The sequence below is a fragment of the Triticum urartu genome, chromosome 1A (assembly GCF_056163025.1).
Source record: "Triticum urartu cultivar PI428250 chromosome 1A, HENAU_Tu73, whole genome shotgun sequence".
Taxonomy (NCBI): domain Eukaryota; kingdom Viridiplantae; phylum Streptophyta; class Magnoliopsida; order Poales; family Poaceae; genus Triticum; species Triticum urartu.
The window spans coordinates 59,986,536-60,011,158 of record NC_141873.1 but is presented as its reverse complement, the minus strand read 5'-3'; the positions used below and the strand labels follow the sequence as shown (position 1 = coordinate 60,011,158).

The 24,623-nt window shown below is 42.3% G+C and overlaps 1 protein-coding gene and 1 pseudogene across 1 annotated transcript; one reads left to right on the top strand and one right to left on the bottom strand.

The window, feature by feature from the left end:
• Positions 1-667: 667 nt before the first annotated feature.
• LOC125527880 (uncharacterized) lies at positions 668-4,719 on the bottom strand (annotated as a pseudogene).
• A 6,993-nt stretch (positions 4,720-11,712) lies between these two features.
• Positions 11,713-12,635, top strand: LOC147990011 (uncharacterized protein At4g08330, chloroplastic-like). The gene is made up of 2 exons (XM_087520569.1): positions 11,713-11,965; positions 12,076-12,635. Exons 1-2 carry the CDS (start codon positions 11,895-11,897, stop codon positions 12,470-12,472), a joined length of 468 nt encoding a protein of 155 aa, XP_087376695.1. The 5' UTR covers positions 11,713-11,894; the 3' UTR covers positions 12,473-12,635.
• Positions 12,636-24,623: the final 11,988 nt, after the last annotated feature.

The window sequence follows — 24,623 nt, the reverse complement described above, 5'->3', positions numbered from 1 at the left end:
TAGTATGGAATTCAGAAGCATATAATGGACACTACATGTTGGATAGCATCTTGGTATTACAGATCGAGTATACACACATTAGCTATATGAACATGTATTACGTTCAACGCAATACCCAATTATATCCATACAACACCACAGGCAAAAGATTGATAATCAAGGCAGACCACATTATTTGGGTAATCCTGAGAGATCCAACGAATAGAAACAGATTTTTTTTAAAGCAACAAATTTTATTCCTCGGATAATAGACATATTACAATAGAGTGAGAAATAAAATCAAGGATCATAGAAACCCAAAACATAGAAGACTTTTCACTAAGTGAGTTCTTTATTAGGCTGTGAGCCACTTCATTTGCTTCACGGCGACACTGTGTGTATGAGACACTCCAAAAGTCCAGCCCTAAATGTTTGCACTCAAGTACCATTGCAACATCTGAGTAATATTGAAAAATCTGGGTCAGTTTTTGTCTTTCATAGTCTGTTTTAAAATTTTCCTTGTGTATAATCGCTTTAGTATTTGTCTGTTAAGTGACCGCTCTCATAGTTGAAACAGCAAAGTTCAGTTCCTGTCGCTGGATAGCTGAAAACATGCAACCTCGTTTCTTTGCCTTTATTTCATCTTTACACATTTGATCTGCAATAGAGAGCAGACATGAATGCATGGCTAAGTCACTCGGTAACTTTTCTCAGGAAGGCGCCACACTTTGTGCCAGTAAATCGACACCCTGGACCAGAGCGGGAACATGAAGCTGTAATCCGCAGCCTCATCAGGCAGTCCACCTACTGTCAAAGGCAGCCACACGTACCTCGAATCCCTCAGATCGGACGGCTTCCACCGGTCGGCCATGAAGATGAACAGCCCCGGCAACCCCGCAACCGGCAACACGAACGTACCCTGGGAGAAGAACGTTGTCGATCTGTATATCTCGTTCCCTCCCACGAATGGATTCCCCAGAGTCTCCCAAGGCCCCATGATCGATGTCGCCGCGTGAGCCTTTGCAGTGTTCGGTGCCCAGCCCGTGCAACCCGAGGTTATCATGTAGTAGGTGCCGCCGGACTTGAAGAGCGCCGGAGCTTCCCGATACCGTGCGACGAGGATTCTCCGCATGTCGTCGGTCACGTCGAGGTACTCATCGGTTAACCGCGCAATGTGGAGCTCGCTGTTGCCCTTGGATGAATATATCAGGTAGGCCTTCCCGTCATCATCCTTGAAAATGGTCATGTCTCTGCTTTCACAGTTGTGCGGGCGCTTGCTGTAGAGGTAAGTGAATGGTCCTGTGGGAGAATCGCTGCTCGCCACGCCGATTGAGGATTTGGTATAGTTAGCATCGTCCGTGTGCATCCACATCACGTATTTGCCGGTCCGGTTGTTATAGATCACCTTAGGCCTCTCAAGGACATTGGATTTGTGGAGGTCATAAACAAATTCTTTTCCTCTCCTTGGAGCACAACTCCTTGATTTGTCCAAGACCACAGGTCCTTTGAAGAATAGCAACTTACTCCAACAATGTCAACCTGAAAAGTAGCATGTCTTGGTTAGAATGACAAACAGGGAAATTCTACAGAACATAAGTGTTTTTTTTCTTCGAAACAGAGGCATAAGATTTGCCTCATCCATTAAATAAGAAGAGAGTTTAGAGTGTTACAGGTGACCCACATACACGGCATGACAATTACTCACACGAAATAATTAGCCCTAACTTTTTAGCACCCGCGGTAACCCAAAGCTTGGCCTCCTCTAGGATGATGTTAAGGAGAATGGGCGGCGGCGCACACTTGTGTCGGAACACCCGAGCATTTCGTTCGTTCCAAATAGTCCAAGACACAAGCATAGTGAGGGAGGCCATGGCTTGTCTATTGGGGTTTTGATTGTCAATTCTCTTATCCCACCATTCATTGACGGAGTCCGCAAGGTGCCAATTGGAGGTGTCCATGTGAGCAAGACCAAGCTTCTGAATGATTTATCTCCAGAGCCTAAGCGTGTACCGACACTTGAAGAAGAGATGTGCACCTGTTTCTTGTTCTCTTTTACATAGCTGGCAAAGGCCACAGTTTGCCCAACCACGCTTTTCCAACCGGTCGGCGGTCCAAATCCTATTTTGTAATGCCAACCAAGCAAAAAACTTCACTTTTGGAGGTGCCCATACTTTCCAAACCATGAGATCCATGGGGGATAGAACCAAGCCAAGAAATTGAGCTTTGTACGCTGTTGACGCTGTGTAGATCCCATCATTGGAGTGCTTCCAAACAATATCATCTTCGATCTGCTCGTTAAGGTGGAAATCATGCACAAGCATCCATAAGGTGAAAAATTCCCGGATGTGGTCGATGAAGATTATGGTGTCAGGCTTGATCTTAAGGATCCATGCATTCCCATTAAGGGCCTCCCGCACCTTTCATTTTTTTCTCCTCGAAGCGTCAAAGATAAGCGGTGCAATATCCTTTGGCTTGCGTCCTAGGAGCCACGGGGAATCCCAAAAAGGCGTTTTGGCACCATCCCCAATGATGATAGTAGTAGAGGCATAGAAGAACTCACGGTCGTCGTCGGTGCAAGGGTTGCCAAAACCTACCCATGACTTGTGAGGTTCCTTCGTGTTGTATATATATAAGAAGAAAATTGCAAATTACTTGGTAGGTTCAACTATTGAATATCAATAATTTAAGTATGTGAGTAGCAAGCTAGACATGTACATAGTAGTGCATTTTTTCAACTGGGAAACAAAAAAAAAACTTTGTTGGTTCCCATGATCTATTAAGTGTCAGTGCTCTGTACTTCAGGACTCAGGACAGTCAAGTACTCCCTCCTTAAACTAATATAAGAGCGTTTACACTACTTTAGTAATCTAAACGTTCTTATATTAGTTTCCAGAGGGAGTAGAACTCTTTCAGAATTCTACTAAACTGAAATTTGCCTCACACCACATCAGAATCAGGCCTCTCTGTTTTAGAAATATAGTACCATATTACTCATGAAATTGACTAGCTGATAATATTAGATGTTGTATCACTGGGAATAGGAGTGGCATTGGCATATGGCTGACTTTTCATTTTCTTTAGCTACCATGAGAACCTAAATCTGATGACATTGAACTGATATAGCTGGACAGAGTAGATACTAAATTCAGACAAAGTAAATAGTAAACAAAAAAGATCACTCTTCTACAGAAAAGAATGACATCAGACTAAAAGTGTTCAAACAGTAATCATATTGTCCTAATTTCATAAAAATGCAGTGGAGCCAAGCTCGACTGTTTTGGGTTAAAGAAAACAATAATTACATGATAAATATGTTGAAGGTATTAGTATTAGCTATTTTCATCTGCACATTTTATATATTAAACTCCAATTACTATATACTCCCTCCGTTCCTAAATACTTGTTTTTCTAAGCATTTCAACAAATGATTACATACGGAGTAAAATGAGTGAATCTACACTTTAAAATATGTCTACATACATCCGTATGTAGTAGTCATTTGAAATGTCTAGAAAGACAAATATTTAGGAACGAAGGGAGTATTTTTATTGACCTGCCTTCACACAGCTAGCTTCCTTACCTTCCCAACTGAACATTATTTCCAACATGCCCCCTAGCAACTGGCAGGTCCTCATTGACAATATCTAAAAGGCCAGGAAAGTTAAACGCATGCATTCCACACTAGTCCACACTGTCCAGTCCACAGGTAATGAAATCCCTTACAAGGATATTTAGATAAAATAGAGCCTATTGTTATTTAATACTTCCCGCGTCCCAAAATAAGTGTCTCAACTTTATACTAACTTTGTAAGACACTTATTTTGGGACGAAGGGAGTATATAGGTTACAGTTGTGTAATGCTCTCTGTCGAGCCTGGCAACATGATTCTTTAATCTTGCAGCAAGGCGTGGATAACTACAGTGACCGAAACGACCTTTGATTGGTTGTTAGTTATTATTTGTTTACAATTTCACTTGTTAGGCTCGTGTGCAAGGCTTGTTCAAGCAGCTCGATCAATTCTGTTCGTATATAATTATATGGCTAAAAATGAAGGGTGTGGCTAATAAATTTTTATGTTCTACTTAATTCTAAATTTAGCTATTTCATTCTGAAAAGGGATAATGCTCTGTGTGTAATTACAGTGCCAAATATTGAAATTCTCCAACACATGAATGATGCCAAAATTGAAAGCATGAGGACGATTTGACTTACCCGATCAGGTCCCTTGTCATGAGCTTTGTAGGTCTTGCCATCCTTATTCTCTCCATACCAGAAATAAGTCTCAGACTTCTCATCATACAGCACGCCTCCACCATGAGCTTGGATCGGCTTTCCATCAGTGTCAAGCCAAACCCTCCCTGGTTAGTATAAGTACCTCCTGTCATTCCCACCATTCACTGGATCCATGGTCACCTCCCCTTCCGGGAAGAAGGCATGATGCACCGCAGAAGACTCGACCAAGAACTCGTCCACCACGGGCAGTGTTCTGTGCTCCTCCTTGCGCCGCGCAACCCGTGGATTCCTCCAGCTCCGGGCCAGCTTCACCGGGAAAGCTTCCTCCTCCACCTCATCTATCCCTCTCACAATCTGTTCCACCTTACGGCTGATGAAGAGGTGGAGAATAAGAAGCATGACCAATGCCGCTAGACACCACACTATCAGAGTGAAGGAACCGTGCCTCGCCGGATACCAGCGGATGGCTAATGATCTTGGCTGCTTGCTCCCGGCGCCCATGGCCATGCTCCCACTTATCTGCTCCAATTAATACGAGCTGCAGTTCTTAAAAGGAAAAGGGTTCAGTTCAAACAATGCGCAAAATATAGACGGTAAAAGGTAGCAGTGGTACTTTGTGCAATGAACAGCCTCGTCGCCATTTCAAATCAGGGAACCACACATTTACGACATCGAAATGGGAAATTCTCTAGAAGAGAACAAAGATTTGTTAGGACAAGTTCAGCATTTCACTGGTCGAAAATTCCATCCTCAAATTAGCGTGGCATGCTTATGGATGATTTAAAAGCTGTTAGAGCATCTCCAACAGGCGCCGGTCGCGCCGCGCGCAAAAAACACATATGCCGCACGCGCATCGGCTGGTTTGACGCGGCGCGCAGCGCTGGCTCCAGCGGCCGCGCTAAAATGCAGCGCGCGCGCATCGCTTCAGCAGCGCGCCAAAATGCAGCGTGCGCGACTCGCCGGTGCATTGCATATGGCATATTTCAACACAAAATGATGCACATTTTCAACACAATAAAAATTTCGGGCCAGCGCCGGCGCGACGCCACCCGCCGCCGAGGTCATCCGCGGCGGCATGAAGAGGCCGCTCGTCGGAGGAGCTCCGGCGGAGGCGAGGCCAACGCCACCCGGGCTAGGGATTGTGGCGGCGGCGGCGGGGGCGCGGGGGGGGGGGAGGGGGGCTGTAGGACGGGGTGAGCGGGGTGCCGGCGCGTGCGTCCATGGGTGCGGGTCGCCGGCGCCGGCGCGCGGGGCTTTGGAGGGGGAGAAGAAGAGCGCAGCGCGAGCGTCATGTGTGCCGCGCACGGAAGCTGACGCCGCAAATACACCGCGCGACGTACCGCTTCCTAGCGCGCGCCCAACTGCTTATACCGCGCGTGCAGTTATTACACGCCTACTAAAGCCATCCGTCAAATTACGCGTGTGCTAAAATGAGAGATTTTGCGGCACGGCGTCTGTTTAGGACGCCTGTTGGAGACGCTCTTACAGCAACCCGGATCCCGCCCGGTGAGACGAAGAAACCTCACGATGGCATGGAAATGGGCCGTGCCGGGCCTCCGGGTCGAGAAGCCGAAGCCGAAAATACTCTCATGGGTCACGTGGGTTGGTGCTGTTTTCAAAATGGGCCAGCAAAAGCCGGCTCTGCCTGACGTATCGTGGGTCTCTCAGTCTCTGCATCAATTTCAATAGAGTACTCATACTCAACAGCAAAGGAGTAATGCTCAAAAAAAAAAAACAGCAAAGGAGTTCGTACCTAGGGCAGGGCGGCCGGCGTGGTCTCTTGGAAGAAGAGGAGTTCGTACCTAGGGCAGGGCGGCCGGCATGGTCATCGGAGATCTTGGGGAAGACAGGAAGCAGGAGCTCCCATCAGCGCCGAGAACACCTCAACAGCGGCGGCCCTCGATGTCCCAACCACACGTAGACGCCGACGAGCGAGCGCGTGGAGGCACAGGCCCTTCCCTTGCCGCGGCTTGGGCTGGAAGTCCACCGTCGCTTCCACGGTGGGCCGGTGGCGAGCGCAGGGAGGCGAGGTCGAGCTGGACGGCGGCGGTGAGAAATTTTAGTATGGCCCCAACTAAACCGTTCGTTATTTTTGAACCAAGGACCATATATACAGGGTATATGAGTAAAAGGAAAGTATTGTATTCTTAATTTTTGCCATTGAAGCCATTAATTACCGCCGCTTATTATATGGGAATATTGCAGCACTTATATTTGGTACTCCCTTCGTTTTTATTTACTTCCCATATTAGTTTTGATCAAAGTCAAACTTTTATAAACTTTGACCAAATTTATAGACAAACATATTGGCATATACAATAACAAATTAATATTATTAGATTCATTGTTGAATGTACTTCCACATCATATAGATTTCTTACGGTAGATGTTTATATTCTTTTCTATAAACTTGGTCAAACTTTAGAAAGATTTGACTTCAGTCAACTCTAACATACAGAGTAAATAAAAACAGAGTGGGTAAGTGCCATATAAATTACTTTACCCAGACCCTCTATATATGGTAGTAATTTATTGCATTCCTAATTTACGATTGAAGCTATTAAATGCCGCGGAATTATGTGACACAAGAGGAAATTGAAAAATATATATTCTTTATTACATAACATACTAATGGTTAGGAAAATAAGTATATGTGGTCAAGTACAATGACAAACTTCATAAAGCAAAGAACATGTAACGTTCTCATCGACTATGAAGATGTCTCTGACGACTTCGTCAATCACAAAATAATGTGTCAGCTCAATCTCTCGGAGATGCTCATAGGGGTAAGATGTACATGTGTGCGTTAGCAAGTGTATGTGCCTATGTATGAACATTTACGTCTATAGAAAAAAAAGCAAAGAACATGTATTGTCATAGTAGTTGGCATACTTGTGTGGCGGATGTCAATGGTTCTTGGAGAGTTAGACGGGCAAACAACCTATACATGTTTTTTGCTTTTCTTGAACACATTACAGAAAATAATTCCATGAAACATTGAATTTGTCGTGGTTGAGAACACAATTTCATGAATCATGAGAGGGGAACGATGAAGTGGCTCGTGATAACTATATTGGGACAATAACGGGTATTTCGTAAATGAGGTGGTGTCTTTTCAGTTAGAAAAATGTTATATTACCAGGTATCTCTACTATTCATTTTCTCCTCTTCATGGTTTTCTCCCTTTGTCCCTCTACGTTGGTCTTATCAAAATCATGTCAGACATTAACTCAATCAAATCTTACCAAACCTCAACTAAATCAAAACAATTCTTGCATTCTTTACCCATGCCCAAATCAAATCAAATATTATCAAAATCCCAAGCACTGCCTATACTAAAATCAAATCAAATCTTACCATGACCTAGATTACAGTGGGTGTAAGATATATCAAACACGATTAGTGTTGAACCATAAGATATGTATCCTCACTGAAGCACACGAACAATTGTCTCTACTACTTAAAAAGAATTTAAGGTTCCCATTCACCTTTCTTTCCACCACCACTTCGTCCAACCTTCCATGTATATGATAATCAATCACCTTGATTTACTTACCTTCTGAACCAATTCCATTTTAATTTACTTACCAAACTTCTAATTAAAATATAAATTCACCTTTCTTCCCACCACCCCTTCGTCCAACCTTCCATGTATATGATAATCAATCACCTTGATTTACTTGCCTTCTGAACCAATTCCATTTTAATTTACTTACCAAACTTCTAATTAAAATATAAGATAATTCACGGGCAGAATTTGATGAACACTTATTTACACAAATCGCATTATTATTGATAGATAAATCACATGCTAACGTACTAGAATATTTATATCCCGTTGCAACGCACGGGCATTGTTCTAGTATTATTAAAAGTCGGACATGACCACATATGGAACCAAGAAAAGTCAAAATTACTCTTCATGGTTTTTTAAGTTGGGGGTCAACTATGCTTACGAGGTGTCGTCTTAGAGATAGAGTCGGCGATGCTCATTTGCTTAGTTAAGGGGGTGGCGCAGCGGCGACAACACTCTGACATCTTGGACGCGGTAGTCATCATTGTCATGGATAGAGAGCTCGATCACCAAGAAGATCGGGCGATGCTTGTTCATCTCGACGACGGGGAGGGACGTCATTGTATAAAACATCGTTGGAGTTGGAGTTTGAGTTCGAGTTGAAGTCTGGACGCCTCATTCCCCTGTAGTCGTGGGAAACCAGGGACGCGTGTCGGTGTGTTGAACTAATCAGTCCATTGATTTTTTAAGGGGTACCAGTCCATAGATTTTTCTGGCTATGTTAAAAGATTAGGAAAAGAAGAATCGAACCACCCATTGAAGCTCTATCACATGCAGCAGGTACATCTCCCCTATTATGAGTTGGTAGCTCGTCTCGACTCTTGTGGTCGGCGCACACTCGCTTTAGTAGTCAGAGCGGTTTTGGAAAGATTTCGCGGACCAGTTTTAGAATCTTTCATAAGTTTTTCCCTTTTTCTGTGCTTTATTTATTAGTTTTCTATTCCTTTTTTCTGCTTATTTTCTTTGTGGTTTTGATCGGTTTCATTTAGGAGGGGGGGGGGGGGGGGGTATTTCAAAAAATATACATAAAATATTTTTTGAATTACACGTTGAACATTTTGTCAAATAAAAGCAGACCATATTTTTAGTACATGTTGAACATCTTTTTTAACACCTATTGAACATTTCCCATAAATGGCACGGACATTTTAAAAAATTGTCAAAAACATTTGCCAAGTGTTTGAACATTCTTTTAAAGCACCTTGAACATTTTTCTGAATGGTAAGAAATATTTAGAAAAATCAAGCGAACATTTTTCTTAACATTGCATAAACAATGTTTTAAATGACACTAGCATATTCTTGGAACTCCTGATTTTTTTGAAAAAAACACGAAATTTCTTTTTGAATTTAAAAAATAATTTCTAAATTATGCAACATTTTTTACATTGTATAAACATTTTGAAGAAATTAACGAACATATTTTTTAAACAAGTGAACATATTTTTTAAACAAGTGAACATTTTTTTGAGGAACTTGGGACAGTGGAAGCTCTTCCACCGAATTTATAATTTAGTTAACATCAGTTACATTTACAGCATGTGAACATTTTTCAAACGTGACAAATATAGTTTATTGGTGCGAATTTTTTTAATTGCCATCATACCCAACGGGCAGAAGAAGTTGATCTTCCTATTTGCCTCTCATTGGGGAAAAGTGCCAAGCCGGCTAGTTTTGCTTTTTTTAGGGGTGCCAAGGCGGCTAGTTTTGCTAGCTAGCTAGGATTTCTGTTTTGGGAACCAGCACTGGTATTTGTTTTGCATTTTTGGAACCTTCAAGAAGTTTTCTTTTTTTCCTGTTATTTTTTCTACTTATATTTCGTTAGCTATTTTGTTTTCTATCATAAAAGTTTTCAGAATTTTTTTAATATTCCCCAAATTAAAAATGTTTGCGTTTTCTACAAAATATTCTCAAGAATTGAAAAGTGTTCACAACTTTTGGGAAAAAAGACTTTTTAAAAGTAGATAATCTAAAAAATATTGGGAAACTTTCTAAAGTAATGTTGATAGTTTTCAAAACTGTTCAATTTCAATAAATAAATAATGTTTGATTTTTTTCTTAAAAACCTAAAAAACACAAGAAACAAGGAAGAAGAAAAAACAGAAAACATATGCCAAGCACACAATGGCTCGTTGTGTTACATGGGCCGGACGCCCGAGCACACATCTACTCGATTGCTCGTTAAACTAACGCAGTATGCGTCATATAGGAGTTTCCAAAGGAGATTGGCTGCGCCGTTCACATGCTCTAAGCATGAAGTTGTCACTAAAAGCATACTACCTCCATCCCAAAATAGAAGACATTTTTGCAGTTTAAAGTATACTTTGGGACGAAGATAGTACTCCCTCTGTAAAGAAATGTAAGAGTGTTTAGATCACTAACGTAGTACCTTTTATCCTCTTGGGCTTTCTCGAAGCCAGCCCAGTTAGTCATGTGTTCGTTCTCGGGAAACAGTCGTTTGTGCTTTTGTTACACGGTTTGGAAGCTCCGTTCTTACAAGTACTACTTTGCTGAAAAAAATGACTTAAAATATCGACAACTATTCACTATAAAAAGTTTACAAAAAATTGAAAATGCACCTGAAAAAATTTATACATGATTTTAAAAAATTGACCACATTCACAAAAAAAAATCCTTGCAGAATTAAATCCTACTCACTAGATTTTAGAATGTTCATGAATTTATTAAAATATTATAAAATTTGAAAACGTTCACACTTTTTAATCAGAAATTGAAATAATGTTCACAATTTGTTTTTACAATTTAAATAGTAATTTAAAACAAGGATTTAAAAGTATGTTCATGAAATTTTTTCAATTTAAAATAGTAATAATTCTCTTTAAAATTTTCCACGAATTTTAAAGGGAATTGTGAATTTACGTATTTTTCTCTATTTTTCGAATTTTAAAAAAGGATGAATAAAATTGCTCATTATTTTTGTAAACATTTGAATTTCAAAAAAACAATGGCTGTTAAAGAAGGGAAATCATGAATTTCTATACAGCGTGCATGAGTTTTAAATTTCAAGACCTTTTAAAGAAATCAGGAAAATTGAAAATTGCTCACGTGTTAAAAATAAAAATACATCACGAAAACTAGAAAACAAGAAAGAAAAAAAGGGTCCCGAAATCATAGATAAGTTGTATGATAGTATAACACGCACTCTCTCTGCCTCATAATATAAGGGCATTTTTTACAGTAGTGTAGTCTCATAAACGCTCTTATATTATGAGACGGAGGAAGGAGTATTGAAAACATAGTACCCGGATTGAGCGCTTTTTTATTTACAGGGCAGTATCAAGCATCTTGTCCTTTGGTCTCACCAGAATCCAGAACAAAGAGAAGTGCAAGAAAGTTGATTTGTCCCGGGCATCGACTTTCCGTTTTTGGATAAATGGTAGACCTCGAGCATCGACTTAGACGGTGTTTGGTTCATGGACTTTTTAGTCCCAGAGACTAGAAAAAGTCCCTAGGAACCAAACGGGAGGGACTTTTTCTACAGGGACTAGAAAAAGACTCTACTGAAAAGTCTTTTTTGATTAGTCTCTGGGACTAGAAAAAGTCTTAGGACTTCTGAACCAAACACCCCCTTAAACGAAGACGCCAAGTGTTACTTGTACAGCGCATTTGCAGCCGTATATAGTTTTTTTCATGACCATTATTGCATTATTCATTACTCAAACAAAACCAGGATAAAGTAAATGTTCCATTGACCCATCGACAGGGTGGGTAAACAAATTTCTAAGAAAATCTTAGACCAAGACATAGGAAAATGCAGAGTAATGATGCATGGTGGTGGGCTGGTGGCCGAGCTCGTCACAGTGACGATGACCGGGTCGGTCGCAGCAACGTGGGCAGGGCAGGCAGAGGAGACGACCCGCAGCCCGCAGAGCACCACCGCCCACCGGCCACCATCGACCGGCATGTTCCCCCCGCCCGCGCCCGCCCGCCCACCTGACCTGGATGCGGTCGGCGCGACCCCACACACTCTCCCACCTTCCCACCTCGGGCCTTGCCCTAATGGCTATATATACCCTTCGTCCATCTCCCATTCCACGCAAGACAAATCAGGAAACAAGTGACAATCGGAGCAGCTCACGGATCGATCCATGGAGTCCGACAAGCGCACGGGGACGCCTTCTCCCCTTCTCCCCCGGACCGCCTCCACCGTCACCTACTGGTCCGTCTACCACTCTCGCCTGGCCGCATTCGGCTTTCTTGGTTTCTCGATGCGTTCGTCCGCGCCATGGATCACCGTGCTGACGCGGCCTTGTTTCTCCGTGCGTGCAGCTGCGGGCGGTGCGGGTACGACCTGAAGCTGAGCTCGTCGGCGCGGGACACGGCGGGGATCGTGGGGGCCGGCGCCGGCGGGGCGAGGCGGCGGGGCTGGCGGGGCGCGGCGGTGGTGGTGTTCGACGCCATCGACGACGCGCGGTTCGGCCACCTCGACGAGTTCCGCTGCCTCGACCTGCGCGCGCGCCGCCTCTTCGCGCGCCGCACGCGCCTGCTCTGCCGCAAGTGCGGCGCGCACCTCGGCTTCGGCTACGACGACAACACCACCGCCACCAGGCCGCCGCGGTACCACATCAAGATCCGGGCACTCCACCCCGCCTCCTCCGATGACGCCTTCTCCGGCGCCGCCACGCCGCCTCCGCCGTCCCACGCGCCGGCGGATCCGCGATCGTGATCTGCGTTGCCATATGGCATATGCCCCGTGTGCACATTCCGTCCCTTTTTTGTGTTTCCATTTTCCTACTCCCTTTCTGTCGACGCGATTGGAAATTGCTGTTCGCGGTCGCTAGTGTACAAACTGATTGATTGGAAATTAGAATCAGATCTTCTTTCTGATACTATTTTGATTGATTGATTGCTACCCGGCAATTGATTGTGTCGCTAATGTACAAAACTGACTGATTGATGGTATTAAATTCATGCTTCATTCAATTCATCAAAAAATATAAACTAATCAAAAGACGGGTGATATATTCTAACATATTGAATATTGAAATGATCTTTTAATTTGAATGCTCCCGGCTCGCCGTCCCATGTTGCGTTTCGTTTAGACTAGCCACAATGGGTAGTAACATAGACTAGTATTACTACCTCTATAATGAGAAGTAACATATGTGTGGTAACATGCAACACTTCATTTATTAGGCTATAGATACATTTTGCCTTGATATGTGTGATATTACTCATACTACTATTAACTAGCTATGTTACCACTTCCTTCTATTTCTTCACTTATTGCTTGCCACATCATCTATTTTATCTAGATATGTGTGATGTTACTATCTATGTTACTCCCATTGTGGGTAGTCTTAGGGCCGAATGCAGAGAAGGACTAGTCACGAGAAGTTTAGGAGAGTTGACTCATCTCGATTATTGATTGTATTTTGGATAATGATTGATGATCATGGGCATTTGACTTATTGAAGCAAGTGTCACTTATACGACGGACGCATTATTGCGCTGTATACTCCTCACTTGTCACTATGATAAGATAGTGACTTGGTGAGGTTCTCGTTGACCAACTAAGCTAGATACTGTCATGAATTGAAGTGGCATATATCATGGATTTCTCATTTCTGTAGGAAATTAGGAACCAAACCCGCGAAAAATATCAATGTTCTTAGTATTTCACACTTGTCAAATAATGCGGTGATAGCCCCCACAAGAAAAATGTGGCGGTAGAAAAAAATGCAGGAATTGGATGGCATGGTTTGTTCAATCCTAATTGATCTGAATACATATAAATCCTTACAAAAGTTGTTTGGTTAAACCACACGAAAAGCACTGAAATATTTCGAAGGAGATTTGGCATATGACATCCCATCATGGGATCAAACAGAAGTTCCTATAGTTTCTAATTATACAAAGCAACCAAGCTATATGGAAATAAATTCAAATGAATAGGATCCTCCAAATTTCGCGTGCAAGTTCTTTGAATCAAAGAGGATGATGCACATAACAACACATTACAAATGAATAGAACGCCTCATGCCAGGTTCCATCCAAAAATCTTGTGAAATAGCCAAACTCCATATAAATTTCAATGGGTTTAAGATATTACTTTGTTCATAACATGGATGAAATTTACTTGTCTGAAATTTGGATGACACGGCGATGTCTCCCATGAGATTTGGATGACACCTCATGCCAGGTACCATCGAAATAAATTTCATCCAAATCTTGTTTCAGACTAGAAATTTACTCCATAAAATTTACTTGTTGGAAATGGTACCAAAGAATTTTTCAGATAAGAATCTTATCCTCCAAATTTCGTGCATTCTTACTTTGTTCGTAACGTGGCTAAGACAATGAAAAAATGTAGAATGATTATAGTTGAGATATTTAGGCATAGGATTATAGTTGATCGATGGTGGTTAAAAAGCCCCTATCTCGCCCCAACTCGTTCTTTCTAGGGCGACATGGCTGGTGCCTCCACCATATCAAATGCAAGTCATCCTTAGTGGAACTCTCAGTGTCGTTGGCGTGTGTGTAGGTAGTGTGGTGGTACTTGGCATTGGTGGTATGGCTCTAGCGTTGATGATCTCTTCCAGCCACTATGCGTCTCTTCAATGGTGCTCTTAGTGCAACGATGTCTCGTCTAGTGGCGTTGGCCACCTTGCTCGTCTAGACTAGAAATTTGGATGAAATTTTATTTAGTACATTTTGATTGATTGCTCCATGTTGTGTTTAGGTTCAGTATAAAGAAAGGAAGATAAGTTTAAGAGAGTTGGCGTCTCTCTATTATTGATTGTATTCTGGATAATGATCGGTGATCTTTAGCATTTGACTTCTTATAGCAAATGCCACTTATAGGATGCATTATTGCATTATATACTCCTCGATGAGACAAGATAGTGACTTTAGTGGGGTTATCCTTGACCAACAAGCCAGATAAACTAGAAACTTCATTGGAACTCAAGGAGTCGTAATGGTGGATATCCTGGATTTATGTAGGGATCAAAACCATGAAAATATCAATTGTCTTCATGTTTCATGCGTATCAAATAATGCGGTAATAAAGAAAAAACATGATTGAATGCCATGGCATGTTGGCTGTTGTATCCTTAATGAATTGAGTATGCAAAATGGATATTGGAAGATGTTTGGCTACACCATATGGAAAGCACTAAAATATTTCTAAGAGACTAGGTGTATGAGATAGTTGTCATGGAACAAACGACGTTTATATAGTTTATTTTATAACTATGCAAACACAAAAGTTTTAGGGAAAAGGAAAGAAAAAACATAAGGAATAGGCCCCTCCAAACTTCATGTGGATTCCTTCGAATCAAAGAGGTCGCAAAGGTGTACTTTGGATGACACACATAAAAACACATCAATTGTAGTAAAAATGGAAGAAAGTACCTCATATTTGCGCCCCCCACCAAATACACATATATGACATTTTTGTTGGCTATATTTTGGCATGGAGATATTATTTATTTGTTTGAATTTGTATTCAATTTTTTTCCCGGATAAGAACCGTACACTACAAATTTCATAGAGTCTTACTTTGTGCATAATATGGTCTAAGACAATGAAAGGCACAGAGTGATAATAATCGTTATAACAGCTTGGTATTTATGGTGGGATAGACGTAAACTAGTTCATGAAGGAAAGTCTCAAGATGCATATCAAACTTCGATGGGGGCTCATCCTATAACGGCAAACTATGTTAAAGCAAACTCCCCTAAGGCAGTCAGTAAAATAGGGGGATGGTTTAGACCTCCCATGGGTTTTGTGAAGCTAAATGTTGATGCTTCTTTTGACCATGATCTGCTTAGAGGCACGGCAGGGGCAGTCCTCAGAGATGATAAAGGAAGGTTCATTGTTGCCGGAAGTTGGAGGATTGACTACTGTGCTGATGTACTAATAACAGAAGCATTGGCACTAAGGTTTGGCCTTACCCTTGCATAGAAGGCGGGTACAATCGCCCCTTATTGTCAACTCGGATAATATGGAAGTGATTGACACAATGAAAAATGAAGGACAATCGACGGGAGCGGGCGGCGGCAGTGTTCGATGATTGTTATTTTATGACTTGCGAATTTACTGTTACTAGGTTTGAACATTCTAATAGGGAAGCAAATAAGGTTGCTCATGAAGTTGCTAGGCTAGCGAAATTTTTTGCGACTAGGGATTGGTTTGACGAGCCTATGGATGATAGTGTATCTCTCCTTATTGACGATGTAACTATTATATCTAATTAATAAAGCTTGAAGTTTATTTCAAGAAAAATTCCGAATGAGACACACTAACTTCAATAATAGCACCATTGAAGGGCCCCGCAAGCTGATGTAGGGGTCATTGTTGCTAAAGCCATGCCACTAGGTGAAGGAAATATGCCCTAGAGGCAATAATAAAGTTGTTATTTATATTTTCTTATATGATGACAAATGTTTATTATTCATGCTAGAATTGTATTAACCGGAAACATAGTACATGTGTGAATACATAGACAAAGTAGAGTGTCCCTAGTATGCCTCTACTTGACTAGCTCGTTAATCAAAGATGGTTAAGCTTCCTAACCATAGACATGCGTTGTCATTTGATGAACGAGATCACATCATTAGAGAATGATGTGATAGACAAGACCCATCCGTTAGCTTAGCATAATTATGAAGGAAATATGCCCTAGAGGCAATAATAATGTTATTATTTTATTTCCTTATATCATGATAAATGTTTATTATTCATGCTAGAATTGTATTATCCGGAAACATAATACTTGTGTGAATACATAGACAAAACTAAACGTCACTAGTATGCCTCTACTTGACTAGCTCATTAATCAAAGATGGTTATGTTTCCTAACCATAGACATGAATTGTCATTTGATTAACAAGATCACATTATTAGGAGAATGATGTGATTTACATGACCCATTCCATTAGCTTAGCACCCGATCGTTTAGTATGTTGCTATTGCTTTCTTCATGACTTATACATGTTCCTATGACTATGAGATTACGCAACTCCCGTTTGCCGGAGGAACACTTTGTGTGCTACCAAACGTCACAACGTAACTGGGTGATTATAAAGGAGCTCTATAGGTGTCTCTAGAGGTACATGTTGGGTTGGCGTATTTCGAGATTAGGATTTGTCACTCCGATTGTCGGAGAGGTATCTCTGGGCCCTCTCGGTAATGCACATCACATAAGCCTTGCAAGCATTGCAACTAATGAGTTAGTTGTGAGATGATGTATTACGAAATGAGTAAAGAGACTTACCGATAACGAGATTGAACTAGGTATTGAGATACCGACGATCGAATCTCGGGCAAGTAACATACCGATGACAAAGGGACCAACGTATGTTGTTATGCGGTCTGACCGATAAAGATCTTCGTAGAATATGTGGGAGCCAATATGAGCATACAGGTTCCGCTATTGGTTATTGACCGGAGACGTGTCTCGGTCATCTCTACATTGTTCTCGAACCCATAGGGTCCGCACGCTTAAGGTTTCGATGACAGTTATATTATGAGTTTATAAGTTTTGATGTACCGAAGTTTGTTCGGAGTCCCGGATGTGATCACGGACATGACGAGGAGTCTCGAAATGGTCGAGACATAAAGATTGATATATTGGAAGCCTATGTTTGGACATCGGAAGTGTTCCGGGTGAAATCGGCATTTTACCGGAGTACCGGGAGGTTACCGGAACCCCCCGGTAACCTAATGGGCCTTAATGGGCCTAGTGGATAAAGAGGAGAGGAGGCCTAGGGGCTGCCGCGCGCCCCTCCCCCCCAAGTCCGAATTGGACAAGGAGGGGGGGCGGCACCCCCCTTTCCTTTCTTCCCTCTCCTCCTTCCCCCCCAAGTCCTAATCCAACTAGGGAAAGGGAGGGGAGTCCTACTCCCGGTAGGAGTAGGACTCCTCCTGCGCGCCTCCTCCTAGGGCCGGCCGCACCCCCCTTGGCTCCTTTATATACAGGGGCAAGGGGCACCCCTAGACACACAAGTTGATCTCTAAGATCGTTCTCTTAGCCGTGTGCGGTGCCCCCTTCCACCATAGTCCTCGATAATGTTGTAGTGGTGCTTAGGCGAAGCCCTGCGACAGTAGAACATCAAGATCGTCACCACGCCGTCGTGCTAACGGAACTCTTCCCCGACACTTTGCTAGATCGGAGTCCGGGGATCGTCATCAAGCTGAACGTGTGCTAGAACTCGGAGGTGCCGTAGTTTCGGTGCTTGATCGGACGGGCCGTGAAGACGTACGACTACATCAACCGCGTTGTCATAACACTTCCGCTGTCGGTCTACGAGGGTACATAGACAACACTCTCCCCTCTCGTTGCTATGCATCACCATGATCTTGCGTGTGCGTAGGAAAATTTTGAAATTACTACGTTCCCCAACAATGGCATCCGAGCCTAGGTTTTATGCGTTGATGTTATGCACGAGTAGAACACAAGTCAGTTGTGGGCTATATAAGTCATACTGCTTACCAGCATGTCATACTTTGGTTCGGCGGTATTGTTGGACGAAGCGGCCCGGATCGACATTACGCGTACGCTTACGCGAGACCGGTTCTCCCGATGTGCTTTGCACAAAGGTGGCTAGCGGGTGTCAGTTTCTCCAACTTTAGTTGAACCGAGTGTGGCTACGCCCGGTCCTTGCGAAGGTTAAAACAACACCAACTTGACAAACTATCATTGTGGGTTTGATGCGTAGGTAAGAACGGTTCTTGCTAAGCCCGTAGCAGCCATGTAAAACTTGTAACAACAAAGTAGAGGACGTCTAACTTGTTTTTGCAGGGCATGTTGTGATGTGATATGGTCAAGACATGATGCTAAATTTTATTGTATGAGATGATCATGTTTTGTAACTGAGTTATCGGCAACTGGCAGGAGCCATATGGTTGTCGCTTTATTGTATGCAATGCAATTGCGCTGTAATGCTTTACTTTATCACTAAGCGGTAGCGATAGTCGTGGAAGCATAAGATTGGCGAGACGACAACGATGCTATGATGATGATCAAGGTGTCGCGCCGGTGACGATGGTGATCATGATGGTGCTTCGAAGATGGAGATCACAAGCACAAGATGATGATGGCCATATCATATCACTTATATTGATTGCATGTGATGTTTATCTTTTGTGCATCTTATCTTGCTTTGATTGACGGTAGCATTTTAAGATAATCTCTCACTAATTATCAAGAAGTGTTCTCCCTGAGTATGCACCGTTGCGAAAGTTCTTCGTGCTGAGACACCACGTGATGATCGGGTGTGATAGGCTCTACGTTCAAATACAACGGGTGCAAAACAGTTACACACGCAGAAAACTCAGGTTATACTTGACGAGCCAAGCATATACAGATATGGCCTCGGAACACGGAGACCGAAAGGTCGAGCGTGAATCATATAGTAGATATGATCAACATAGTGATGTTCACCAATGAAACTACTCCATCTCACGTGATGATCAGACATGGTTTAGTTGATTTGGATCACGTGATCACTTAGAGGATTAGAGAGATGTCTATCTAAGTGGGAGTTCTTTAGTAATATGATTAATTGAACTTAAATTTATCATGAACTTAGTACCTGATAGTATCTTGCTTGTTTATGTTTGATTGTAGATAGATGGCCCGTGCTGTTGTTCCGTTGAATTTTAATGCGTTCCTTGAGAAAGCAAAGTTGAAAGATTATGGTAGCAATTACACGGACTGGGTCCGTAACTTGAGGATTATCCTCATTGCTGCACAGAAGAATTATGTCCTGGAAGCACCGCTGGGTGCCAGGCCTGCTGCTGGAGCAACAACAGATGTTATGAATGCCTGGCAGAGCAAAGCTGATGACTACTCGATAGTTCAGTGTGCCATGCTTTACGGCTTAGAATTGGGACTTCAACGACGTTTTGAATGTCATGGAGCATATGAGATGTTCCAGGAGTTGAAGTTAATATTTCAAGCAAATGCCCGGATTGAGAGATATGAAGTCTCCAATAAGTTCTATAGCTGCAAGATGGAGGAGAACAGTTCTGTCAGTGAGCATATACTCGAAATGTCTGGGTATAATAATCACTTGATTCAATTGGGAGTTAATCTTCCAGATGATTGCGTCATTGACAGAATTCTCCAATCACTTCCACCTAGCTACAAGAGCTTCGTGATGAACTATAATATGCAAGGGATGAATAAGACTATTCCCGAGCTCTTCGCAATGCTGAAAGCTGCGGAGGTAGAAATCAAGAAGGAGCATCAAGTGTTGATGGTCAACAAGACCACTAGTTTCAAGAAAAAGGGCAAAGGGAAGAAGAAGGGGAACTTCAAAAAGAACAGCAAGCAAGTTGCTGCTCAAGAGAAGAAACCCAAATCCGGACCTAAGCCTGAAACTGAGTGCTTCTACTGCAAGCAGACTGGTCACTGGAAGCGGAACTGCCCCAAGTATTTGGCGGATAAGAAGGATGGCAAGGTGAAAAAAGGTATATGCGATATACATGTTATTGATGTGTACCTTACTAATGCTCGCAGTAGCACCTGGGTATTTGATACTGGTTCTGTTGCTAACATTTGCAACTCGAAACAGGGACTGCGGATTAAGCGAAGATTGGCTAAGGACGAGGTGACGATGCACGTGGGAAATGGTCCCAAAGCCGATGTGATCGCGGTCGGCACGCTACCTCTACATCTACCTTCGGGATTAGTATTAGACCTAAATAATTGTTATTTGGTGCCAGCGTTGAGCATGAACATTATATCTGGATCTTGTTTGATGCGAGACGGTTATTCATTTAAATCAGAGAATAATTGTTGTTCTATTTATATGAGTAAAATCTTTTATGGTCATGCACCCATGAAGAATGGTCTATTCTTATTAAATCTTGATAGTAGTGACACACATATTCATAATGTTGAAGCCAAAAGATGCAGTGTTGATAATGATAGTGCAACTTATTTGTGGCACTGCCGTTTAGGTCATATCGGTGTAAAGCGCATGAAGAAACTCCATACTGATGGACTTTTGGAACCACTTGATTATGAATCACTTGGTACTTGCGAACCATGCCTTATGGGTAAGATGACAAAAACACCGTTCTCCGGTACTATGGAGAGATCAACAGATTTGTTGGAAATCATACATACAGATGTATGTGGTTCGATGAATGTTGAGGCTCGTGGCAGATATCGTTATTTTCTCACCTTCACAGATGACTTAAACAGATATGGGTATATCTACTTAATGAAACATAAGTCTGAAACATTTGAAAAGTTCAAAGAATTTCAGAGTGAAGTTGAAAATCATCGTAACAAGAAAATAAAATTCCTACGATCTGATCGTGGAGGAGAATATTTGAGTTACGAGTTTGGTGTACATTTAAAACAATGTGGAATAGTTTCGCAACTCACGCCACCCGGAACACCACAGCGTAATGGTGTGTCCGAACGTCGTAATCGTACTTTACTAGACATGGTGCGATCTATGATGTCTCTTACTGATTTACCGCTATCATTTTGGGGTTATGCTCTAGAGACGGCCGCATTCACGTTAAATAGGGCACCATCAAAATCCGTTGAAACGACGCCTTATGAACTGTGGTTTTGCAAGAAACCAAAGTTATCGTTTCTGAAAGTTTGGGGCTGCAATGCTTATGTGAAAAAGCTTCAACCTGATAAGCTCAAACCTAAATCGGAGAAATGTGTCTTCATAGGATATCCAAATGAAACTATTGGATACACCTTCTATCACAGATCCGAAGGCAAGACTTTTGTTGCTAAATTCGGAAACTTTCTAGAGAAGGAGTTTCTTTCGAAAGAAGTGAGTGGGAGGAAAGTAGAACTTGATGAGGTAACTGTACCTGCTCCCTTACTGGAAAGTAGTACATCACAGAAACCAGTTTCTATGACACCTACACCAATTAGTGAGGAAGCTAATGATGATGATCATGAAACTTCAGAACAATATACCACTGAACTTCGTAGATCAACCAGAGTAAGATCCACACCAGAGTGGTACGGTAATCCTGTTCTGGAAGTCATGCTACTAGATCATGATGAACCTACGAACTATGGAGAAGCGATGGTGAGCCTAGATTCCGCAAAATGGCTTGAAGCCATGAAATCTGAGATGGGATCCATGTATGAGAACAAAGTGTGGACTTTGGTTGACTTGCCAAAAGATCGGCAAGCAATTGAGAATAAATGGATCTTCAAGAAGAAGACTGACACTGATGGTAATGTTACTGTCTACAAAGCTCGACTTGTCGCAAAAGGTTTTCGACAAGTTCAAGGGATTGACTACGATGAGACCTTCTCACCCGTAGCGATGCTTAAGTCTGTCCGAATCATGTTAGCAATTGCTGCATTTTATGATTATGAAATATGGCAGATGGATGTCAAAACTGCATTCCTGAATGGATTTCTGGAAGAAGAGTTGTATATGATGCAGCCAGAAGGTTTTGTCGATCCAAAGGGAGCTAACAAAGTGTGCAAGCTCCAGCGATCCATTTATGGACTGGTGCAAGCCTCTCGGAGTTGGAATAAACGCTTTGATAGTGTGATCAAAGCATTTGGTTTTGTACAGACTTTTGGAGAAGCCTGTATTTACAAGAAAGTGAGTGGGAGCTCTGTAGCATTTCTGATATTATATGTAGATGACATATTACTAATCGGAAATGATATAGAATTTCTGGATAGCATAAAGGGATACTTGAATAAGAGTTTTTCAATGAAAGACCTCGGTGAAGCTGCTTACATATTGGGCATTAAGATCTATAGAGATAGATCAAGACGCTTAATTGGACTTTCACAAAGCACGTGCCTTGACAAAGTTTTGAAGAAGTTCAAAATGGATCAAGCAAACAAAGGATTCTTGCCTGTGTTACAAGGTGTGAAATTGAGTAAGACTCAATGCCCGACCAATGCAGAAGATAGAGAGAAAATGAAAGATGTTCCCTATGCTTCAGCCATAGGCTCTATCATGTACGCAATGCTGTGTCCCAGACCTGATGTGTGTCTTGCTATAAGTCTAGCAGGGAGGTACCAAAGTAATCCAGGACTGGATCACTGGACAGCGGTCAAGAACATCCTGAAATACCTGAAAAGGACTAAGGATATGTTTCTCATATATGGAGGTGACAAAGAGCTCATCGTAAATGGTTACGTTGATGCAAACTTTGACACTGATCCGGAAGATTCTAAATCGCAAACCAGATACATGTTTACATTAAACGGTGGAGCTGTCAGTTGGTGCAGTTCTAAACAAAGCGTTGTGGCGGGATCTACATGTGAAGCGGAGTACATAGCTGCTTCGGAAGCAGCAAACGAAGGAGTCTGGATGAAGGAGTTCATATCCGATCTAGGTGTCATACCTAGTGCATCGGGTCCAATGAAAATCTTTTATGACAATACTGGTGCAATTGCCTTGGCAAAGGAATCCAGATTTCACAAGAGAACCAAACACATCAAGAGATGCTTCAATTCCATCCGGGATCTAGTCCAGGTGGGAGACATAGAGATTTGCAAGATACATACGGATCTGAATGTTGCAGACCCGTTGACTAAGCCTCTTCCACGAGCAAAACATGATCAACACCAAAGCTCCATGGGTGTTAGCATCATTACTGTGTAATCTAGATTATTGACTCTAGTGCAAGTGGGAGACTGAAGGAAATATGCCCTAGAGGCAATAATAATGTTATTATTTTATTTCCTTATATCATGATAAATGTTTATTATTCATGCTAGAATTGTATTATCCGGAAACATAATACTTGTGTGAATACATAGACAGAACTAAACGTCACTAGTATGCCTCTACTTGACTAGCTCGTTAATCAAAGATGGTTATGTTTCCTAACCATAGACATGTGTTGTCATTTGATTAACAGGATCACATTATTAGGAGAATGATGTGATTGACATGACCCATTCCATTAGCTTAGCACCCGATCGTTTAGTATGTTGCTATTGCTTTCTTCATGACTTATACATGTTCCTATGACTATGAGATTATGCAACTCCCGTTTGCCGGAGGAACACTTTGTGTGCTACCAAACGTCACAACGTAACTGGGTGATTATAAAGGAGCTCTACAAGTGTCTCCAAAGGTACATGTTGGGTTGGCGTATTTTGAGATTAGGATTTGTCACTCCGATTGTCGGAGAGTTATCTCTGGGCCCTCTCGGTAATGCACATCACATAAGCCTTGCAAGCATTGCAACTAATGAGTTAGTTGTGAGATGATGTATTACGAAACGAGTAAAGAGACTTGCCAGTAACGAGATTGAACTAGGTATTGAGATACCGACGATCGAATCTCGGGCAAGTAACATACCGATGACAAAGGGAACAACGTATGTTGTTATGCGGTCTGACCAATAAAGATCTTCGTAGAATATGTGGGAGCCAATATGAGCATCCAGGTTCCGCTATTGGTTATTGACCGGAGACGTGTCTCTGTCATGTCTACATTGTTCTCGAACCCGTAGGGTCCGCACGCTTAAGGTTTCGATGACAGTTATATTATGAGTTTATAAGTTTTGATGTACCGAAGTTTGTTCGGAGTCCCGGATGTGATCACGGACATGATGAGGAGTCTCAAAATGGTCGAGACATAAAGATTGATATATTGGAAGCCTATGTTTGGACATCAAAAGTGTTCCGGGTGAAATCGGCATTTTACCGGAGTACCGGGAGGTTGCCGCAACCCCCCGGTAACCTAATGGGCCTTAATGGGCCTAGTGGAGAAAGAGGAGAGGAGGCCTAGGGGCTGCCGCGCACCCCTCCCCCCAACTCCGAATTGGATAAGGAGGGGGGCGGCGCCCCCCTTTCCTTTCTTCTCTCTCCTCCTTCCCCCCAAGTCCTAATCCAACTAGGGAAA

Coding starts and splice junctions, on each gene's coding strand:
- LOC147990011 (XM_087520569.1), top strand. CDS start 11,895: ATGGAGTCCGACAAGCGCACGGGGACGCCTTCTCCCCTTCTCCCCCGG. Junction 11,966..12,075: donor GCCTCCACCGTCACCTACTG/GTCCGTCTACCA, acceptor CCGTGCGTGCAG/CTGCGGGCGGTGCGGGTACG.